General features: G+C 29.9%; 2 protein-coding genes across 3 annotated transcripts in view; one reads left to right on the top strand and one right to left on the bottom strand.

The window, feature by feature from the left end:
* Positions 1 to 813: 813 nt before the first annotated feature.
* Positions 814 to 18,022, bottom strand: LOC111625501 (cAMP-responsive element-binding protein-like 2). Its single transcript, XM_023368650.1, has 3 exons — positions 17,856 to 18,022; positions 1,128 to 1,343; positions 814 to 1,059 (listed from the first exon to the last, which is right to left on the bottom strand). Exons 1-3 carry the CDS (start codon positions 17,901 to 17,903, stop codon positions 931 to 933), a joined length of 393 nt encoding a protein of 130 aa, XP_023224418.1. The 5' UTR covers positions 17,904 to 18,022; the 3' UTR covers positions 814 to 930.
* A 271-nt stretch (positions 18,023 to 18,293) lies between these two features.
* The window catches only part of LOC111625499 (Golgi SNAP receptor complex member 2-like), a 12,417-nt gene continuing 7,794 nt past the window's right edge, over positions 18,294 to 22,916 (top strand). The window contains exons 1-2 of one of the 2 annotated variants that reach the window (XM_023368647.1): positions 18,294 to 19,396; positions 19,490 to 19,614. In XM_023368647.1, coding sequence (XP_023224415.1) covers positions 18,409 to 19,047 — 639 coding nt within the window. In that variant the 5' untranslated portion in view covers positions 18,294 to 18,408 and the 3' untranslated portion in view covers positions 19,048 to 19,396; positions 19,490 to 19,614. Of the gene's footprint in view, positions 19,397 to 19,489; positions 19,615 to 22,916 lie in introns of those variants that run through there. The other variant, XM_023368648.1, reaches the window with a different exon arrangement.

The raw sequence follows: 22,916 nt of genomic DNA, 5'->3' as shown, positions 1-22,916 counted from the left end.
TCATTACATTTATTTAATATATAAAAATAGCAATTTTTAGTATTCTTATAAACTTTAAAAATGTAGCATATCAATAATTTTCTTTTGTATAGATTTTATTTGAGAGATTAAATACTAATTTATTAGATAAGAATATCTAAAAACATTTTGTCAGATGATGAGATGAATTAAATAATCATTTTTCAATAAATTTAAAGGCAAATAAATTATTTTCCTCTTATTATTCTTAATAATATGTATTTACTATTTAAAATTCAAAGAATACAAATACTGTGATTCTAATCAATTAAATATTAGAAAAATAAAAACGAGGCTTTAAAATAAACTAGATTAGGTTGTCTGTATGAACAAAATATTCAATAATCTAGAATGTTAAACTCTTAATGTAATTTATAAAAAAATTTTAGCACACAAAAATTCATAAGCATTAAAAAACTGTTGTATTAATATTAATCATTTACTACATTAACTTTGTATTTTAAGTTAAAAGAAGCTTTAAATATTGAATTCACATTCATTGTTTGATGATAAATCCACAATAATGCTAAGAAGTTAAAAAGTTTGATATAAGCTCACAAAATAGTAATCTTCAATTATTATTATTATTGTGTATTTATACAGGAATTAAAATTTTGTATTGTAAAAGATTTCCAAAATATTTTATAAATATATTTATAGATAAAAAATAATCCAAAGCTACCATATGCAAATTTTGATTTAAACATAATTTACAACTAATAATTCTTTAGAAAATGTAATCTTTTATTCATATTCTAAATAATTTTTATATTTACAATGATTATTTTAAACACATCTTTATAAATTTATTCACAATAATAATATTTAACAATAAATATACTTTTACAATTTTTTCTATTAAATTTGCATTTAAATATACATATATGTTTTGATCTGGAAAAGTCACATAAATTACACGCTATTCTCAGCTTCTTGTTCTTTCTTTATATTTTCCAACTGCTCTTTCTTCTCTTTCTCCACCATCTTCAGTGCATCCTCCGGAATCCTTCCCTCATCCAATTCCCTACACCACTGCCTGTACTGAAACGACAGAAAAATAATTATCCGAGCCCGGCACAACCACGTGACACGACAGAAATCCACGATACCATTTCCAATTCCTTCCTCAGCAACAGAACCGCCCTCTCCCTGTTGGCCACCAGTTCCTCCAGATACTGATAACGGAGCTTTTTCCGAGCCCTGCACTCCCTGGCACTCTGACGGCTTCTCTCCAGCTTCGCCTTCATGTCGACCTTTGCCGATTTTCTCCCCGGCTTTCGTCCTTTCCTTCCGTTATCCTTGCGGTCCTCTCGGTCGGGACTCTCCTGAAACGACACACAAGACAGTTTATTTTTCCACCGAAACTTTTTCTCCGTCGCCAATTTGTTTCTGACAAAATCAGACACTGGCAACTCCGAAAAAAACCCGAACAGATTCGTTTGACATCATCTCCATTACTACTTATTTAAACAACTATTTTTTTTTTTTTAAACCCCAAATTATACCAGTACAAAATGTTATGAATAAAAAAAGTAGACATCGTGATATTTAAATTGTCCAAATTTACGAAAATTGGCTACACAATATCGTTTTATCGCTCTTTAAGTACGTACGTGGAACCAACGCAGATGCATGGAAACACGTAGTTCGATCGCTTATTAAGCCGGGTGCACGTCCCGACAATATACGTTTCGTGCGCGTTTTTGTCCGCGTGTGGGGCCGATGGTCGCCAGACGTGGGTCGGGCCACGCATTTCGGCGGAGTTCGACACGAAATAAGGCGAGAAAGTGGGAAATAAATAGGCGTAAGGAGTACGTACCCTTAACCAAGCCGTCCGATCGAATCCTCGCTCGCTAAGAACACGGATCGTCTACTACGCATTTCGGTCGGTCCCGTAGGACGCTTCGTTGAGCGTTCTCATTGGTTATCCTAGTTTCGACGCACATTCCGGCTCGGTCAGAGTTGCGGTTTTTTATTCTTCTTTTTTATCGATCCTTACCGTTCGAAATTTCTCATTCGTCGAAAAACCTTTACGGAATTCGAATCCTTCAATGGCTGCTCGTTTGTCGTAATTACGACGGCTATAATACACGTTATACGACTTTTTAAACAAAAACGAGTTATAATTTTAAATTCGATTCAAATCTTTCATTTTCTTGTTTGTATGACACAGTTTTTTAAAAAAACTAAAACACAACGCCAATATTTTATAAAAGCTTAACAAGTTTGAAAAAATTAAATCATCATTGTAGTAGAAATAACGTCGTCACAAAAATTTATACGAAATTTTAATAAAATAGTAATAATCAATTGACTAAATACTCTATATACTACTTTAAAATATGAATTAACATGAGATCATTGGCTCGCTTTATTATCTAAATAGAAAAAAAATCGTATTGATGAGATAAATTGTGAACGTTTAAATATTTCCTAAACAAAGGAATTAATAATAATGTTTGAATTTTAATTTATTCCAAGAGGATCCAGGAGTAGAAGAATGTGATACCGTCGGCAACTTTTTACGTTTTAAATTTATTTTCAAAAAGAATTTAAACATTAATTGCAGTACTTTGTCAAGTTTTTCAATTTATGCTCTTGTAATAGGAAAATTTTTTGACAATTAAGGTTTTTTCCCTCGAAAAAAATAAAATCTTGAAGGGCTATCCATATGGGTCCCATAATACCACAAAAGTATGGTACTATGGGCCCATCGGTGTTATCAGAGGGAGCCAATTCTCTCTGTACAGAAAATTTTAAAAATCGAAAAAATTGTCAATTTCAAATTGTCAAAACAAAAATGAAGAAAGTTAAGCGTTTAACATAATGGCCAAGAATAAAAAAAAAGACGGCTTAAAATAGTATTATAGAAAAATAATTGTTTTTATTACTGTAGAAATTTTGTAATAAAAATAAATAGGGGCTAAAAATTTCTACCGTATAGTTTCTGGCTGCTGATGGACCATAATTTATAATTATTAATAGTGATTTAATACTGAATAAATTTATTTTATTGATAAACACCATTTATACAATTTGTAAAAACTGATACTTAGTTTAGTTTCATAAAAGTATTAAGTAAATATCAAGAGTTCAACTGCTTTGACATCAGTGTAGTTCCATTTGTGCTGCTTGTTTTGGGATGCTTTTGAACCACATCTGGGAATGATGTCTAATCATCATCCATTGCAAAAATAAATTTGGAAAACATTTTTGACAGGAATATATACAACAACTTCATATCAGTCATCATTTATCTCTAAATTAGCCCAACATAATAAAGAAAAGATTTTTTTTATTGAATATTTAACAACACTCACTGGTGGCTGGTAGATCATCATTACAAAATGATTGTTCATTTTCTTCTTTGGAGAAAGTTATTTAGCTCAGTGACATCATCAGATTCATCTGATATGTCCTGAAACTGTTTTAGAGGATAAAATATTATTAGCCTGGACATAAGTATAAACTTAAAAAAATTCACAAATGAACTTTTCACTGGACGAACTGTATAAGTGTCCTATTTTGTTGTCTCTTTTTTAACTTTACATATATTTTCAAAATATAATTTTTGTATTTAAAACTATATATATTGGTTTGAGATTTGTTTTAATATTTACTGAATTAATAATTCCAGAAAAATTTCTTTGAATAATATGCTTAATCATTAAACTTTCAAGATTATTTTTCAAATATATTGATATTACTTTTTAACATGTTTAAAATTTTCAATAATATTTAGATAGGATAATTATTTAATCTTCAGCATGTTACCTTTTGTTTGTTAATTTTTATTCACAAAAAAAAAACTGAAAATATGCCATTTATATATATATATATATGCCCCATTTTAAGTCAAGTTTGATTTATATCAATTCACAACAACACTGGTTTTCAAACAAATATTTATTTAGAAGAATTAGTAAATTTGGTAGAATATTTAAATGCACAAAGAGGAGACAATGATGAGCTAGTGTGTGATGTAAAGAAAATATTGGTGCCCTTAAACAATTTCTTGCTAATGATTAAAGAGTGTTGTGAAATGGGCCCTTATTAGGAGTGAAGTGACTTTGTAAGATAGAGTTANATCGAATCCTCGCTCGCTAAGAACACGGATCGTCTACTACGCATTTCGGTCGGTCCCGTAGGACGCTTCGTTGAGCGTTCTCATTGGTTATCCTAGTTTCGACGCACATTCCGGCTCGGTCAGAGTTGCGGTTTTTTATTCTTCTTTTTTATCGATCCTTACCGTTCGAAATTTCTCATTCGTCGAAAAACCTTTACGGAATTCGAATCCTTCAATGGCTGCTCGTTTGTCGTAATTACGACGGCTATAATACACGTTATACGACTTTTTAAACAAAAACGAGTTATAATTTTAAATTCGATTCAAATCTTTCATTTTCTTGTTTGTATGACACAGTTTTTTAAAAAAACTAAAACACAACGCCAATATTTTATAAAAGCTTAACAAGTTTGAAAAAATTAAATCATCATTGTAGTAGAAATAACGTCGTCACAAAAATTTATACGAAATTTTAATAAAATAGTAATAATCAATTGACTAAATACTCTATATACTACTTTAAAATATGAATTAACATGAGATCATTGGCTCGCTTTATTATCTAAATAGAAAAAAAATCGTATTGATGAGATAAATTGTGAACGTTTAAATATTTCCTAAACAAAGGAATTAATAATAATGTTTGAATTTTAATTTATTCCAAGAGGATCCAGGAGTAGAAGAATGTGATACCGTCGGCAACTTTTTACGTTTTAAATTTATTTTCAAAAAGAATTTAAACATTAATTGCAGTACTTTGTCAAGTTTTTCAATTTATGCTCTTGTAATAGGAAAATTTTTTGACAATTAAGGTTTTTTCCCTCGAAAAAAATAAAATCTTGAAGGGCTATCCATATGGGTCCCATAATACCACAAAAGTATGGTACTATGGGCCCATCGGTGTTATCAGAGGGAGCCAATTCTCTCTGTACAGAAAATTTTAAAAATCGAAAAAATTGTCAATTTCAAATTGTCAAAACAAAAATGAAGAAAGTTAAGCGTTTAACATAATGGCCAAGAATAAAAAAAAAGACGGCTTAAAATAGTATTATAGAAAAATAATTGTTTTTATTACTGTAGAAATTTTGTAATAAAAATAAATAGGGGCTAAAAATTTCTACCGTATAGTTTCTGGCTGCTGATGGACCATAATTTATAATTATTAATAGTGATTTAATACTGAATAAATTTATTTTATTGATAAACACCATTTATACAATTTGTAAAAACTGATACTTAGTTTAGTTTCATAAAAGTATTAAGTAAATATCAAGAGTTCAACTGCTTTGACATCAGTGTAGTTCCATTTGTGCTGCTTGTTTTGGGATGCTTTTGAACCACATCTGGGAATGATGTCTAATCATCATCCATTGCAAAAATAAATTTGGAAAACATTTTTGACAGGAATATATACAACAACTTCATATCAGTCATCATTTATCTCTAAATTAGCCCAACATAATAAAGAAAAGATTTTTTTTATTGAATATTTAACAACACTCACTGGTGGCTGGTAGATCATCATTACAAAATGATTGTTCATTTTCTTCTTTGGAGAAAGTTATTTAGCTCAGTGACATCATCAGATTCATCTGATATGTCCTGAAACTGTTTTAGAGGATAAAATATTATTAGCCTGGACATAAGTATAAACTTAAAAAAATTCACAAATGAACTTTTCACTGGACGAACTGTATAAGTGTCCTATTTTGTTGTCTCTTTTTTAACTTTACATATATTTTCAAAATATAATTTTTGTATTTAAAACTATATATATTGGTTTGAGATTTGTTTTAATATTTACTGAATTAATAATTCCAGAAAAATTTCTTTGAATAATATGCTTAATCATTAAACTTTCAAGATTATTTTTCAAATATATTGATATTACTTTTTAACATGTTTAAAATTTTCAATAATATTTAGATAGGATAATTATTTAATCTTCAGCATGTTACCTTTTGTTTGTTAATTTTTATTCACAAAAAAAAAACTGAAAATATGCCATTTATATATATATATATATGCCCCATTTTAAGTCAAGTTTGATTTATATCAATTCACAACAACACTGGTTTTCAAACAAATATTTATTTAGAAGAATTAGTAAATTTGGTAGAATATTTAAATGCACAAAGAGGAGACAATGATGAGCTAGTGTGTGATGTAAAGAAAATATTGGTGCCCTTAAACAATTTCTTGCTAATGATTAAAGAGTGTTGTGAAATGGGCCCTTATTAGGAGTGAAGTGACTTTGTAAGATAGAGTTAAATGAAGCCTTAGTACCTTATTATGAAATCCTCGAGGAGAGGAAAAGGCATGGCAAACAGCTTTTGACAAGCAATTATTTATTGTGACATGGTCACAATGCTAGGCTGAAATTTTTAATCATATTCTTAATTTATTTGATTTAAAATATATATTCTCCACCTCAAATTTGTAGTGTCTTGCTCCTGTACATCATACTTTCTGATAACAACAGAATCATGCTGGTCATTTTTTAATTCAATTCAAATGACTTCCAGTCTATACAGGAAGTTCATATACAGTAAACCAGAGCCTCCTGTCCCTAAGCTTTCCATCTCTGGTCTTAAAGTTCATCTATCTAACACCATTCTTGAAATTAATGAAGGGCAAACAGATGGATGGACAACAGTGGAAATTTATAGATCTATAATTTTTTCAAATTGCATCCCAACAAATACAGCAAATATTTTACAAAGGTGAGCAAACTTAGCCATCATTGATAAATGACCCTGAAACAGGAGCATCATCACAGAACTGAAGCTACATCCAATGGCACTGCTGTATGAGATCAATATAGTGGCATTATAAAAATTGAATCATTCATTTTGGTTATAAATAAATAAGTTATAATTTCTGTATTATTATTATTATTATTATTTTGTATTGGTAAAAATTTTGATACTAAACATATTTTTATTAAATATGTGTATATATACATACTGTATTTATTCAATTATAAGCTGACACTGATTGTAAGCAAACCCAAGAAAATAAAACTTTATTAATCAAGCATAAAGAATAAATTTTATACCATTTAATTGTTCAGATCCTGTCATCAGATGATTCAAGATTCATCATCACTATCTTTGTACAGAGCATCATCTTCTGTGCCTTCAAGTGAGTTCGAGATTGAAAACTTTTTGAATGCACCAATGACGAATTCTAGAAATACTTTTCCACGTGTACATGGGAACTTCTGGTGATATTTTTCCAAACTTTCAACTATATCAGTAAAGAGCATCACCTACTTTACCAACCTTATTAATGATACTGATAAAAAAATTTAAAAAAAGGTCGGCTTGCAATCAGTAGATATGGTACATTATATATATTAACTAGCTGCAATGACCTGCTTCGCTGGGTTTTTATTTGTATGTAATATAGTTTTTTTATATATATAAAAGACTATTTAGTAATCTAGAATCTAGCTGCAAGAACCCGCTTCGCTGGGAAAAAGTAACGATAGTGAAGATTAAGATAATTACATTATAGCTAATCTTACCCGTTTTCACAGAATGCAAGAATTAGGTCCCCAGTTTCCAGACTAATTAGAGAATTTTTACGTTTAGTCAAACAAACTATTTTCAACGTTTCTGGAATGTTTACAATCGTTCTATAATCAAACCAATATTCGAACAAATTCGAACAAAACATTCGAAATAGAAAGCCACTTTCAACCACTTTCAGCCTCATATCTCCCGCACCCTTATAGCTATCGAGACGCAACCACCCCTATGCACGAATGGAGACTTGGGGCTACCACCACATACAAACACCATTCACGTGTGATGTGTAGTTTTGGCGAAAAAGTGAAATATAAGGACACACATGTCGATTTATATATATATATATATATAGATTTGTGGATGCTCAGATACATCCCTATTTATTCCATAATAAAAAATGATTTTTTGTTGTTTAAGCACTATAAAGTGCAATTAATCGACCACTAGGCATTCTTTTATCCTTTTATTTTTTATTTACTTGAAACTCTTCTTCTTTCTAGCGTTGAAGTCTTGCTTCTATGCAGGGTCCGCTTTCTTACATGTCCTTCTCCATTTGGTACAGTTCAATGCATCTTCCAGCGTGACGTTTACCCTCCTCATGTCATCTTGCAGTCGATCAATGCACTTCATTTTGGGGTGCCCTTGGGGTCATCGTCCAGGTGGGCTGAGATGTAATGCTCTCTTCGCTACTGAGTGTTCATCACTACAAATGACATGGCCATACCATATGAGTCTTGCTTCCCGCATCTTTTCAGATATAGGGGCCACTCTTGTGATCTTTTGGATGTCTTCATTCGGGATGTGGTCAAGTTGGGTAAAGCCAAGGCACCAGCAAAGCATCTTCATTTCCATAGTATGGAGAGTTTGAGAGTTTTATTTAGTTGAAACTAAATAAAAAAAAATAAATAAAAGAATAAAAGGATACCTAGTGACTGGTCGATTAATTGCACTTTATAGTGCTTAAACAACAAAAAGTATAGCAACATGGTTTCCGATTGGCAAAAAAAATTATTTATTTTGTGCTTATTTTGTTAAGGTTGCCTCCTTCAGAAATTCATCACCTGCTGCATAAAATTACGATAGCCTGTATTTTTATATCTAAATTATAAAAATACTATTGTTACAATTTAGAATGAATTATAAATGAGAACATGCAGACTACATGACAACAAAAAAGCAAAACAGGGAAACAATTTTCAGTTTTAAATTGGATCCAAAATGACAAAATGAATCCTTTTACACACACTCATTTCATCATAAATCCAATTTAAGACATTCATAAAAAATAAATTCTAAAGCTAAGTTGTCATATCAACCACTACAAACACTAACCAAAATGAGAAGATGCTTGCACTGTATTATATAACACAAACTGAATTAGAAAATAATTGGTTGAACACTAGTTGTGAAAAGTTTATTGATCAAATTAACCAAAATTTGGCAAAAGTTAAGATGTTTTCAACTGGTCAAACAGATGCCAAAAGTGGATTAACTGGCAGTTCATATGCTGTAATGTTTCATACACCACTCTGTAATGTTTCATACACCAATGTGAACCTAGCTTTAGATATCCATATTAGTTGGAAAGTTGTAATAAAAATTTTATTGATAAATTCTCATAGAAGTGGATGGAGTAATTTGAAAAACAACTCTGCAATATTATTGAATACAATTACATTTACTAACTAGAGTTTCTCTAATGGGATCCTGGGATCCAGCTGTTTATTAACCCGGAAAATCCCACAAATTTCTTAAAAGTTCACTTTTTTCTTATTTTGTGTTAAGGTTGAGGAAATTTTGCAAATAGAAAGTAATTAACTCATAAGTAACTCATAAACTGTCAGAATGCATTTGTATTTAATTTTAAGCCTGCTTATTAGTTTTTTAAATTTTTGCTTGTTATGGCATGTAACAGATTGTTAATAATCAATATGTAGCCTGTTTGTGGCAGGACTCTGAAAATTCTTTACTTGTCAGAACCATTAATATCTTGAATAATTGCACTGATGCTGACTTAATTTTTTAACCATCCCCAGTAGCTTTGATAACTGCATTATGTCAGGTTGTGCAAATTGAACAATGATACAAATGAGTATGAAATTTTTCTTCATAAACCTGATTATTAAAGCCAAATAAACTGATCAATTATCGGACTATAAGTTTGATGCTGCTATTAAAGCAGCCGAGGTAGACAAATCAAGAATATTAGACAGCAAAGAAGTACTGCAACGTGTCTCAAAAATGAATTAGAAATCTTCCGAGACTACAGGTAAAAAAACACATAACATTCATCTTCTCTTAAATGCGTTAAAGATGATTCCACCCACATCAATTAAATCGGAAAGGGCATTCTTAGTAGCAGGACTTTCCATTACTAAAATAAGAATCAGATTGAGTGATCGGAGTATTGACTATCTTTGCTATCTTATCTTTGCTTTTTAAAATCTTATTATAAAAATTTACAATAATATTTTGTATTATGTTTTATTTAAAAAATGAAAACTACTTTTTAAGTTAGAAGTTTGATCCAAGTTCATTTTTTTTCTTTAATTTTTCAACTCAATTGAAAGGGATTTTTTTTTGTTGTAAGCAGTTTGCAACAAACTTTAATGAATTTTTTCTATTTGTGAAAATTTCTACATAATTCAAAGGTAATTTTTAATACTTATTTTACACAGCATTATTATTATTATTATTATTATTTTTGGAGGTTGCAGGATGTATTAAATTACTTAAAAAATCTTAAATATAATTAATTATATCCCGGGATTTCCCAGGATCCCTGGAAACAGATCACTTTCTTCTCAAAATCCTGGGACAAGCAAAGGACAAGGAAATGAGAAACCCTATTACTAGCAAATAAACAGGCTAATGTATTTCAAGAGATTATGAATTACATTATTGTTTTTCTTAATTATGAACTGATAACATTTGTAATTTAAAAATCAAACTGCTAAATTCAGGAAACCAAAAGTTTTCTTTATTCAGTAAATTTTCAGCCATTCTACAATTCTCCCCACTTCTTACAACAAATATAAATAAATGTAAAACAAACAGTTTGGAGTTTTAAATTACAATGAGATGCTAAGTTTCACATATATATTTTCATGGTAACATTTGCACTTGTATTTAAACATATTGTAACAAACTAAAAAATAAGTAGTAACAATAAATGCTTCTCAATAATAAAGAAAAAATAGTTTTATGGAATCTGTTTAAGTACAAATGATTATGTCAAATAAAACATAAAATCCAATGAGCAATTATTTACTGTGGCATGACAAAAAGCCAGGATACAATTTTTCGTCACAATGCTCTCGATTTTAGTAGTGTCCTGCATCCGTAGTAGTGTCCTGCATCCATACAGCATACTTTTCCTGTTAACAATACTGTCATGCCAATCATCTAACTCTATTCTGGGCCCTTAGTCTTGAGTTTTATGTGTTACAACTCCCAACATGCTGAAGGTGTCATGTGGTACCATCTCGCACTCTGATGTCAAATCGGTAGTCTCAAGTTATAACTCACGTGCTTTCCCATCTCACCATGTGAGTTGCTACTCACGTTGAATTGAGCATGTGAGATCACTACATGGAAGTGAAAATGGCTGATAGATACGCTATTCTAATCGCAATCGAAGCATTAGAAGGAGCCGAAAGAGTAGTTTAAGGCAGTGAATTTTTTGACCACAAGTAGATGCCATTTCTTATCATGTCAAGTCAACACTAATAAAAAAATTTTAATTCATAATTGATAAAATTATACAGCAAATTTTTTCCAAAAATAAAATGAAGTATCTAATTCATCGAAAAAGAGAATTAAAATGATAGTAAATTATATGTATAAATTATTAAGAGCATAGATACTATATTAATAAATATAGTAGAGCGTCGATTATCCGAATCAATTGGGGACTGGGGTTATTTGAAAAAATCGATATTTCGGATAACCGATTATGTACAAAAAAAAATATATTAACCTAGCCCATGTTGAAATTTTTCTCTGTTGCGTGTTGCTTCACACTGAATTTTTGTCGATGTTAAGCCTAACGTAAACTTTTTAAAATAATAATCGTGACTACGGTAATACCCCAAACTTACGCGATAGGTGGGACCAAGCAGTAACCACGTAAGTCGAATTCGCTTAAGTCGGGGTATAATTTCGCATATAAATACATACAAATAATTTTTAATTGAGGCCGGAGACTAAAGAAAACAATAATTTAAAAAAAAATTTTTAATAAAATCTTAGATAATACATATGTATAACAAATTAGGCCTATATTATTTTACAATTTTTCACATTTACTTGATTATTACGCCATAATTTTAAAATTGTTTCCATCTCAGCAATAATACTGGTATGTTTACGAATGATGCTTGAATTTAAAGATTGAGCATTTTTCACAGCTTCAAGAATTTTTTCTTTGCCTTTTATAATTGTTCTGACTGACAATTTCAGTAGATCAAACTTCTTTGCCAATTCACAAATTTTCATTTTTGTCTTTAATAATGGGTACGTTCGTAAAGTCAAACGACTTAAACGCGTTATTAACGAATCGTTCGAAAAGTCTAACGAAATAGGAATAACGATGACTTCAATTTCGTTTAACTCGTTTGACTTTACGAATATACCCAATTGTTAACTTCACATTCCAAAGATAAAGCTTTTCTTTTCTTGTTTGATGCAGAAGAATTAGTTCTACTTCGTTTGGATGACATAGTAGAGTCTCTCGAGTTTCCGTAGATATAACAAACACAGAAATAAATATCACAAAATAAATTGTAGCTATGTGTGGATTCCGCGCGACACATCCAAACATGTAAGCTGAACAATAGTGTGGGGGAGTGAGTAATCAAGGGTTGCATGGCGCTCAAACAAAAGACGAATCGACGAGATTTGAAAATCGTGTAACTCCGGGTTCACGTAAGTTGGGGTATTACTGTATTGTATCGTTAAAAATTATTTCTTTATTTTGTACAAACAAAACAAATATATTGAAAAATATAAAAACAATAAAAAATTATACTCCAGAAGTTAATTTAGTATCAAAAATGTAAAATATTTGAGTAGCCCAAGACATAACCAAAGATTGCAGCGCCACAGCACTGGCGAAAATTTAAATTTGCTGACTGGAATTCTTTCAGATAATTGCCATTTAGGATAATCGATGCTCTACTGTAATTATAATAAATAATCTTAATAAACAAAACAATTTAAAAAATAGATCAAGAAAGAAAACTATATGAAATAAGGATTAAATTAAAATATTTTTCCATTACACAATGGATTTTTTAGCTCCAATACACAATTAATTTTTCAACTAATTCTCTCCACAAATTGAATTGTCTTTTTCTTGTAAATTTGTTGTAACAGTGGAAAATTTGACAACAAATTTTCCACTGTTCATTTTCTTATTATTTTCTATATATGTTACTAATATTTCTTTTTGTTCTTCACTTCTTTTTTAAAATAAAGCATTGGAGGCTTCCATTTTGTTTCTGCATACTATATTGCTATAAGACAAAACTTTTAACTATAACACGTGTAAACTAATTCACATTGATTTGTTTCAGTAAAGTTGATTGGTCAAATCATTATAGTAGCAAACCCAGATGCATTGTAAATAATCCCATCATACTTAATGACACATGTAAACAAGTGAATATGACCTATTTCCACTTGCCTTTCGAGTTCACCTGATGGGTCTAACTCAAGACTACCAATTATGAGTCATAGTAACACGAACGAGTTCAATGACGTCAATTCGAGTACAACATGAAAAACTCGAGACTAAGGGCCCTGGAGAAAATTTCTGAATTTAAATAACATGACTTACAGTCCAAACCAAAGTTTGTATAATAGTTAATTGGATTACCTGCCCCTAAGCTTTCCATATCTGGTCTTGACTTTTATCTATCTAACTCTGTTCTTGAGATTAAAAAAGGACAGACAGTAGACATTAGTGGGAATTTATAGATATGTAATTTGAAAATTGCAGCCCAAAATAAGTGCTTGATAGATTAGAGGAGTCAAAAGTATTTATGGATTGAAAAGAGTTTTTGAGATCTTTCATCTCAGTATTAGTTTGAGATCTTTCATCTCAGTATTAGATCCCCAACTCTGAAACTGAAACAAAAAGTCTTGAAAAGTTTTATTTATAAATATTTTGAGCTACACTAAACCTATTAAGCATTTTATTGGAACCCGACCCACTTTATATTTAAATATAACTAATGTTCATATTCCACAGATCCACTTTCAGGAAAATATTTGCAACAATAAATTAGTAATTTTTGTCAGCATAACAAAATATGACAATTTCAACAATGTTTTGTATATTCTTAACTGTTAAGAATTGAGGGATTTGGAAAAAAATGGCATATTCCACATTAGAAAGATTTTTGAGAAAAATGAGGATTTGTGTTTCAATTCAACAACACTTTAATATGCAATGTTTTATTAATGTGACTGTACAACCCATAGGGCTTGCAACTGAGCCATGAAAGTTTCTTAGAAGATGCATTGATGATGCACAAATCCAAATTTATTAATAACTTTGTTTTAGTAGTGTTGCAAAATACATTGTTTTTCCTCCAAGTCCCTCAAATTCACTGTGGTCCTAGTTTGTAAATTGTTTTTATGTATGTCTGTTTATTTTAGTTGTACTGGTCCTTTTGAACAAGCAACTACTTGTTAGCAAAACTTGTGGACAAGCAGCTGCTAATTAGTTAGATTTGTTAGGCTGGTAGGAAGTTCAAAAGGTACATTTCTTAACAAAAGTAAGAAAACAATTCATGTATTTTGTAACATGTCTATGACATGATAATATAATGATAATATTTGTTATCACTGTATGACATTTTAACCAAAATTTTATAAATATTTATATACAGAGAGTGCAAAAGTAGGTATACAGTTTTTATTATAAAAAAAAAAAATGCAAGGAAAACATTGAAAACAAAAATTCATTCTTATACTTAAATTGCAAATGAGAAATGAAAAATAATAAAATAAATAACAAACAATTGATATTCCCATACTTCAAGCTCTATTGTATGAATTAAAATAAAAAGAATTATAATCTTCTCCATCAAATCTCAATCATCTAACATTTTTTTTAAAACAATAATATACAAGAATCAAAATAACACTAACTACATTGTAGTTAGCAGGAACCAACCTAGCAATTATGCCTATAGGGGCAAGATAGTTATTTGCCGCCCTTTTTAAATATAGGCATAGTGTAATTTTAATTGAAAGATCTGATGCTCGGACCTTATACATTTAATTACTTAATTATTTTTAAAAAGTATCAGGTCAGTCCATAAGTTCATGCGTATTTTTATCTACAAAAAAAGCAACAAAAAATTTTAATTAAATTTTATTTCAACCTATAATGTATTCACCACTATTTTGTACAATTTCTTGCCATTTTGATGATAGCTTTTTAATCCCGTCTTTGTAAAATGATTTCGGTTTTGAATCAAAATATTCAGAAATAGCCTTTTTTACATTGTTCTCATCCTCAAAAGTTTTCCCTTTTAAAAAATTCTGCAAACTCCGAAAAAGATGATAATCACTGGGAGCAATATCTGGCAAATATGGTGAATGAGGTAAAATTTCCCAGTTGAAGCTTTTGAATTGAGCAGTTGACGTTGTTGTCAGTTAGCTATTGACAGTTCATGTGGTATCCATTTTCCTAGCTTTGAAACTTTTCCGATTTGTTGTATATGTCTATGAACAGTTCCATGGGATGAATTTAAACGTTCCGCAATTTCATCAACTGTTAAAGATGGTTCTGTTTCAACTAGTGCAGAGAGAGCATCATCATCAAAGTCAACAGGTCTTCCAGTATGAGCCTTATCCTCCACACTAAAATCATTATTTCTAAATCTTTCAAACCACTTCTGTGCAGTCTTTACACTAATTACAGTTTGATTATGAACAGTATTTAATTTTTGGCTGCATTTGTAGCATTCTCATCACTTAAAAATAAAAAGTATAAAACATGTCTCTTATATTCATCTGTTACTTCCATTTTAATGAAAATAAACAACTGAAATGTTCCCAATTCTGAACAGTATTATATGAATGAGATCCAATTTAACACTTCAGTGTAAAAAGTATCACATTAGACTGGCATTTTTAACAGCAAAACAAGATTTTTCTCAAGGTCATAAAATACCCATGAACTTACGGACTGACCTGATAAAATAATCAATTATTTGAAATTAAGAATATTTTATTATTTTTATTTTCTTTTGCCAATTTTGCTGCCTCTAGCAATTTGCCTGCCTGGGCAGCCACCCACCTCTGTATCAGCCCTTGGTAGTTAGCATTATTTTGGGTTTGTTTGGAACATAAGTGTGGTATGATGTACAATGTTTCTTTATTTTATACTGTATTTTAATTACTGAGTGAGTTTGTTTTGGTTTTTGTTGTAAAGATTCCTGTATAAAACAATAGTAAAAATAAAAAAACAGCTAATTAAGGAAACCAAGGATATAATTCTTAAGAGTAACATTTTCAAGTCTTTATTTTGATCAGTTTCAGCTCTGCTCTTTCAAAAAGAAAGAAGAATAGATGTGATATTGTATGTCTTAAATATTCAAATTTGTAAACAGTTTTTTTATATCATAAAATCAAAGATAAAAATACATGAAACTATAACTTAAAAATTATAAAATAGGAAAACTACTGGTTATTTTATCATATGTCAGTATGTTTAACATGTCCAATAACCAAATCCATGTTTCAGAGAGTATGCGAAATTCATGTTTGCTTATAACCCTTGTTATTTCTTTTGAAATAATAAATATATAACTGCTGTATAATTCTGAATGGTGGAGCAAAGTTATGTTTTATAATTATGCAAGGATGTTTACAGAAGATTCTTACATTTTGATCAAAGCCCACTGAGCGATAGATGTACTAGTTAAAGTATTAGATTTACTAATTGATGCATAATGTTTATTCATTCTTTTGTAGAAGTTTCTTATGTTAGATCCTATATAGTAAAAGCTTTCTTGTTCCATAAGAAGTTAGACTATGTTAGACCCCTGCTTTGTTTTCTATTCCACGAGCTTTATCATTTCTTAATAATTGCATAACAGAATGCATGCATTTCACTACCAATTGATATTATATATTTTTGGTGTACCTCTGGAACAATTTACATAGGAAACAACCAGTGATATTTAATCGTTGCAGTAACATGTTTTTAATACTTTAATGCAATCAACACCAGGCAATAGTTAGCATTAAGATTCCTGTATATTATTGTTTTAAATGGAACTAGATCATTGGGATTTGATAGAAGATCATTTTAATTATAATTTCCTTTTTTTTTTTAAAGTTAGCATCTATTGTAATTAATTACAATACCACTTGAAAATTTGAAATGGGAACGGTACGGGAATACCATCCGAACACTCTCAAAAGCCAAAACCATTGACTAAAAACACTTCACACCACTTATACTTATTCCAGCACATAAAATTTAATGAATGCACAAATGTTTTTAGCTACTTTAAAGGACCTTCACTGGGTAAGAGAGCTGTTTTGTACATCGAACAAGATACAAAGTTTTTAAATACAGTACTTCGTATTCTTGTTTGATGTACAAAACAGTGCCTCATCTGACGAAGGCTCCTTAAGGTGGCAGAAAATGTGTGTGTGTTCATTAAATTTTACATGCTGGAGTAAGTATAAGTGGTGTGAAGTGTTTTTAATGGGAATACTTCTCAGACTTACTATGTGGGTAAAATACCTACACAAATTAACAACAACGAAGAACTCTCTGCCAAATGTTTGTATTTCTCAGATTCATAACCGTGTGCCTATTTTTGCACTCCTGTACATTATACATACATGTTCATTTGTGATATATTTATGAACCATTTTTAAAAACCTACCTAAAATTCATGCTCAACAATTAATCAAATTAAAAATTCCATTATATTATTTGAATAGTTTGAAAATTTCTCAAAATTAACTCATTTTTGACGGATTATTATTATTTATAGAAGTTCTAAACTGTTAGCATTATGAATGTAGTAATTATAATTGTTTACTGAACATAGATTTAGTAATCTTGTTGGTCAATAATGTTTTTAAATTATTTAAAATAAAAAAAAAACAAAGTAAAACCTTCCATTTTTTGCTGACGCATCTCGAGCGAGTAGCAGAGATGAAATAAAATACCAAAGCACCAATTAAACACGAATAGAACCTACCTTATCTCTTCCTTCATATAGTTTATAATGTATATCTTCTGTCTGCATTATATATTTAAAGTAAAGAAAGGGAATTTCGACAAACTTCCCTCAGCAACATCATCCAATAACAACGTGTCAATGTTTACTTCTTCATGGAAGCCATTGACGATGACGCAATCGACGATTAGTCAATTTCAATGACGTCAATTTCAATATTAAAAATTAATTTAAACATTTTATAAGTAATATTATTTTATTTTTAAATGTAATTAAAATTATTTTACATTCAGACTAGAAGAATTGAATAAAAAAGTCATCATTAATTAATTAACTATTGCCGTAAAATGTACATTTCAATTTATTTTAATATTTCAATGTACATTTCGTATATTTTTAAATATATTAAAAGTAATTACGTAAGGTTTTTAATCGATTTCATATAATTGTACACGTCACAATTCCGAGTCAGTCTAGTAACAATATGGCAATAGTGATGTCGGTTGCCTGACGCTGTCGATTATATTTCTGTAAATATTGGTTTTATGAAAGTGAATGAGATTGTTGTTGAGAGATGGATGTATTGTATCGTAAGACGAAATCTTTAATAGATGAATTAAATCAAACCTTTGTTCGGCTAGAAAGATGCAGTCCAAATGAATGTAAATCTATAGAAGAAGAAATACAAATCAGGATAGATAGGATAACCAGCAATAACGAACAGTTGGAATTGCTAACTAATAAAGAACTACCGAGTAGAAAACAGAATGCTAAATTGCGTGTAGATCAACTGAAATACGATTGTCAGCACTATCAAGCAGCATTAAGGAATTTCCAATTGAAACGCCTGAATGTCGAGCAGCAGCAACGAGATCGAGAAGAATTATTATCGAGAAGATTCACCCCAAATGATCAGGCTACTTCCATCATGATCGATCATGCCTTACAGCATAGCAATTCGCTCAATAATGCTCACCGAGGTGTCGACGAATTGATTATGAGCGGAAGTAATGTCTTGAATAATCTAAGAGATCAGAGGGGAACTTTAAAGGGTGTACATAAGAAGATCTTGGACATTGCGAATACTCTCGGTATGTCTAATACGGTGATGAGATTGATTGAGAAACGTACTTATCAAGATAAATTTATTTTATTTGGTGGAATGTTTCTGACTTGTGTCATTATGTTCCTGGTTGTAAAGTATCTGACATGATAAATTTAAAATATTTGAGCATCAGTAAAAATATCACTTGTATTGTTTTGATAAGATTTGAATGGCTGTAATAATTGTATAGCTCACAACACTAATAATCCATTTCTTTGTATCTGTTATAAAGCATAGATATATAAATATACTTGCAAATTTGACAGAAAAAGAACAGATTGTAATGAACAAATTTTCATTACAGCAGCTTAATCTTATTATATCAATACGAGTGGTTTATTTACTGGTGGTATGTTTGTATTTGATGCTATTATTGATTACATATTCAGCTATTTGTCTTGACAATATGCAATGGCTGTCACAAAACTGTATCTTTCACTTCTTTTTATTTTATCAGGTATGTATATCAGAAAATTATATTTTTGAATGATAATTAAAAAATATTGATTGATATTTGAAAGTTATTTACATTTCCATTTTTATAATTCAGAATTGAAGTACTAAATTTAACTGAAGACAAAAATAATAGGATGATGATGATGTACTGTTATATTGATACAATTTATTATAAATCTTGTATATTACACAATTTAAAAAAAAATACCTTATGATATTATAACTTTTTGTTGAAACAAGTCATTTTCACATTTAAATTTATATCAAACTTGAATCTAAATGTTCTAAATAAAAAATTTATAGCTGACGACATATAAAGCATTATTAAAATAAATTAAAAAGATTTGTTTGAAACAATACATTGTATATCTTATATTGACGGACAAATGCTAAAAGACTTGAAGAAAAACTTTTTAATATTTTGTCTATTTTGAAATTAAGAATAAAAGTTCAAAATAAAAATCCAGAATTGTTTATACTGTTTTAAGTAAGAAATTATAATTTTTTCTAATGCAAAATATGCTTAAAGAATTCACATACCAGAGGTAGCTCTTGATAATTCTTAAAAAAACACTGTATTTATAAGAAGTGTATTTTAAAGAATTTAGCACATTGAAAAATTTATCAATGAAATATATTGCTCACAAATATTACCAAAAAATTCATTAAAATTTAAAAACTCTATACTATGATATTTTTATGTGAATATTTGAAAACTGTAAAGTTTATACTTTGTTAGTTGTAAAAGAAAAGTTTATCAGAAAATATTTCTTTTTATTATTAATATTTGATCTAAAGCAACATTAATGATATTGATATATATACATATTAATATATATAATTTTGTATATTAAAAATCAATAAATGTTCAAAAAATTAAAATTATTGAAAGATTAAATATTTCTTGCTTGTATATTTTTAAAACTAAAAGTTTCATATGTTTAAAGTTTTGTATTGTTGTCTCAGTATTAATTGACAAAAACTATTATAAAATAATCATTTATGAATAAAATTAAGAATAACTTGATTAATTGATAAAAGCAATTTTTCTATAATAAATATAACTTCATAAATTTGGTGATATAAAAATATAATTGTATGATAGAAATTTGTTTATAATTTAAACAAGCAGAAAATTCGCTTATGTTTGATGATGTAAATTATGAGTTGATTATGTTTTTGCTGAATTTATGAAGTATATATAATTCTTCTTGAATACTTTTTCAAATTATACTTGTCATTGATTGAAAAATGTACTTTGTACCTTTGACTAATACTTTGAAATTTGTCAAGTAAACAAATATTGGATTTATCATATAGAAAAAATCATAGAAGAGTAAAATTAATCACTTTGAATTTTCTTTTTTTTTTTTTTTTGGTGAACTCTCTTCAGCAGTTGACAATTCTTAAAAACGTTCTGAGTAAACTTTGTGGTGACTTTACTCAAACCTTACAAAAAGGTCCTGTTTTCCTTGTGACGTTACTCACAGCCAAGTCTAATATTTGTTAATTTGACAAATTTAAGAAGTACAATCATTCCAATCAAATTGCTTTAAGTGAATGAGAGTGAATAACTCATATTTTGGTCTATTAAAAATTTTATTGGAACTATTGTTTTTTTACCTAAATGTTACAAACAATATTACATATGTCAGTTTGCATTTTTAATGCAAGGTATAAGATTAATTTATAAAGTAAGAATAAAAAAGAATAATACAGTAGAGCCTCGATAACCCGGCACTCCGGATAACTCGGCCACACCCTGACAGGGCAAAAAAATCCTTAGTTAATTAATTTTCATTATAGACAGCTTTATGCCTCATAAAGTATTTTTCTGAGGTCTGTCTTATCAAGTAAATTACTGTACACAGTGTATTTATTAATTTTCATTTTCATGTAGTAAAGGCTCTATGCCTTCATAAAGGACGTACTTTTCCTTTGTTTAAGGGTATTTGGGCAGTTTATTCTCTGTTGTATTCTCAAGCAAACAATACATACAAGTACAGTACAATATTTTCTGAGGAAACACGCATACTTATTCTTTTTTAACCCCATTCCCGATAACCTGGCATTTTCACAAACTCGGCCACCCTTTGGTCCACATTAGGCCGAGTTTTCGAGGCTCTACTGTAGTAGTAATCTGAACAAATTGGATATAAACATCTCAGCCCAATGGTTGTATAAAAGCCAAACAATCTGGCAATCGTTTTGGCTTTAATGAACAAATTGGAGTGGAAGATATTCCATTCCAATTTGATATTTATTTAGATAACATTATATCAGGTCAGTCCATAAGTTCGTGCGCATTAGTAGCATGTATGGGTTTCGCGATTATTTATTACCAGATCCATAAGATTCCGAACCTGTCGAAACTTGTCATCGCTTGACCGTTGTATTCGTCAGTTTGTCACCAAATTTCGTAAAGATCAGACGCATATTAGTACCGATAAAAAATGAATATCGATAACGCATATAAACGTGCTGTGTTATATTTTTTCTTTCGAGTGGTGAAATTGCCAGATCTGCAGCAATAAAAATTAATAGTGTACATGGTGCACATACTATTAGTGTGAGGACTGCCCAGAAATGGTTTGAAAAATTTAAACTTGGAAAAAGCAACATTAATGATAAACCCCGTTCAGGACGTCCTGTCGATTTTGATAACAACGTTCTTAAAAACCTTGTGGAGTCAGAGCCACATTTCACAGTGGATCAGATCGCAGAAAAGATGCATTCATTTCATGGGACAGTCTTTCGCCATTTAAAGGAGATTGGAAAAGTATCCAAGCTTGGAAAGTGGGTACCACATGAGCTGTCCGGAGCCAATTGCCAGCAGTGATTAAACATCTGCATTTCCCTTCTATTGCGCTTTGAAAGAGAGCCATTTTTAGACCGTTTGGTAACAGGTGACGAAAAGTGGGTTATTTATGATAATGTCACCAGAAAAAGACAGTGGACAGACAAAGATAAGCAGCCAATTCCAACACCAAAGGCGTCTTTACATCCCAAAAAGGTTCTGCTAAGTGTGTGGTGGGATATGTATGGTGTCATTTATTATGAATTGTTAGAACCAAATAAAACCATTAATGCATATGTATACAGTGAACAACTTTGCTGTTTAAATTCAGAATTGATTAAAAAACGCCCGTGATTGGTGAATATGAAAAAAGTGTTGTTCCACCATGATAACGTTAGACCGCATACGGCTTGAAAAACGCTGCAAAAAATTAATGAACTGAATTGGGAGCTTTTGCCACATCCTGCATACTCCCCGGATATTGCCCCAAGTGATTTTCAGTTATTTTGTGCCTTACAAAATTTTTGCCAAGGCAAAAAGTTCAATTCTAAACAGGATATACAAAATGAACTCAGAAGTTTTTTTGCTTCAAAACCAGAATCTTTTTACACCAATGGAATAAAAAAGCTACCAGAAAGATGGCGAGATATTGTAGATAGCGGAGGAAAATATATCATAGATTAAAATGTTAAATTGTGTTTTATTTACACCATTTAAAAATTTC

This window comes from Centruroides sculpturatus, unplaced genomic scaffold (genome assembly GCF_000671375.1).
Source record: "Centruroides sculpturatus isolate CEXI.00-Female unplaced genomic scaffold, Cexi_2.0 scaffold105, whole genome shotgun sequence".
In the NCBI taxonomy this organism is placed as follows: Eukaryota; Metazoa; Arthropoda; class Arachnida; order Scorpiones; family Buthidae; genus Centruroides; species Centruroides sculpturatus.
The sequence above is the reverse complement of the archived record's forward strand: the minus strand, read 5'-3'. Positions and strand labels throughout refer to the sequence as shown.

Excerpts from the sequence above, each read along its gene's own strand:
- LOC111625501 (XM_023368650.1), bottom strand. The coding sequence starts at position 17,903 with ATGCAGACAGAAGATATACATTATAAACTATATGAAGGAAGAGATAAG. Across the intron at positions 1,344-17,855 it reads TATATGAAGGAAGAGATAAG|GAGAGTCCCGACCGAGAGGA; the intron begins GTAGGTTCTATT and ends GTGTCGTTTCAG. Across the intron at positions 1,060-1,127 it reads TGAGGAAGGAATTGGAAATG|TACAGGCAGTGGTGTAGGGA; the intron begins GTATCGTGGATT and ends CTGTCGTTTCAG.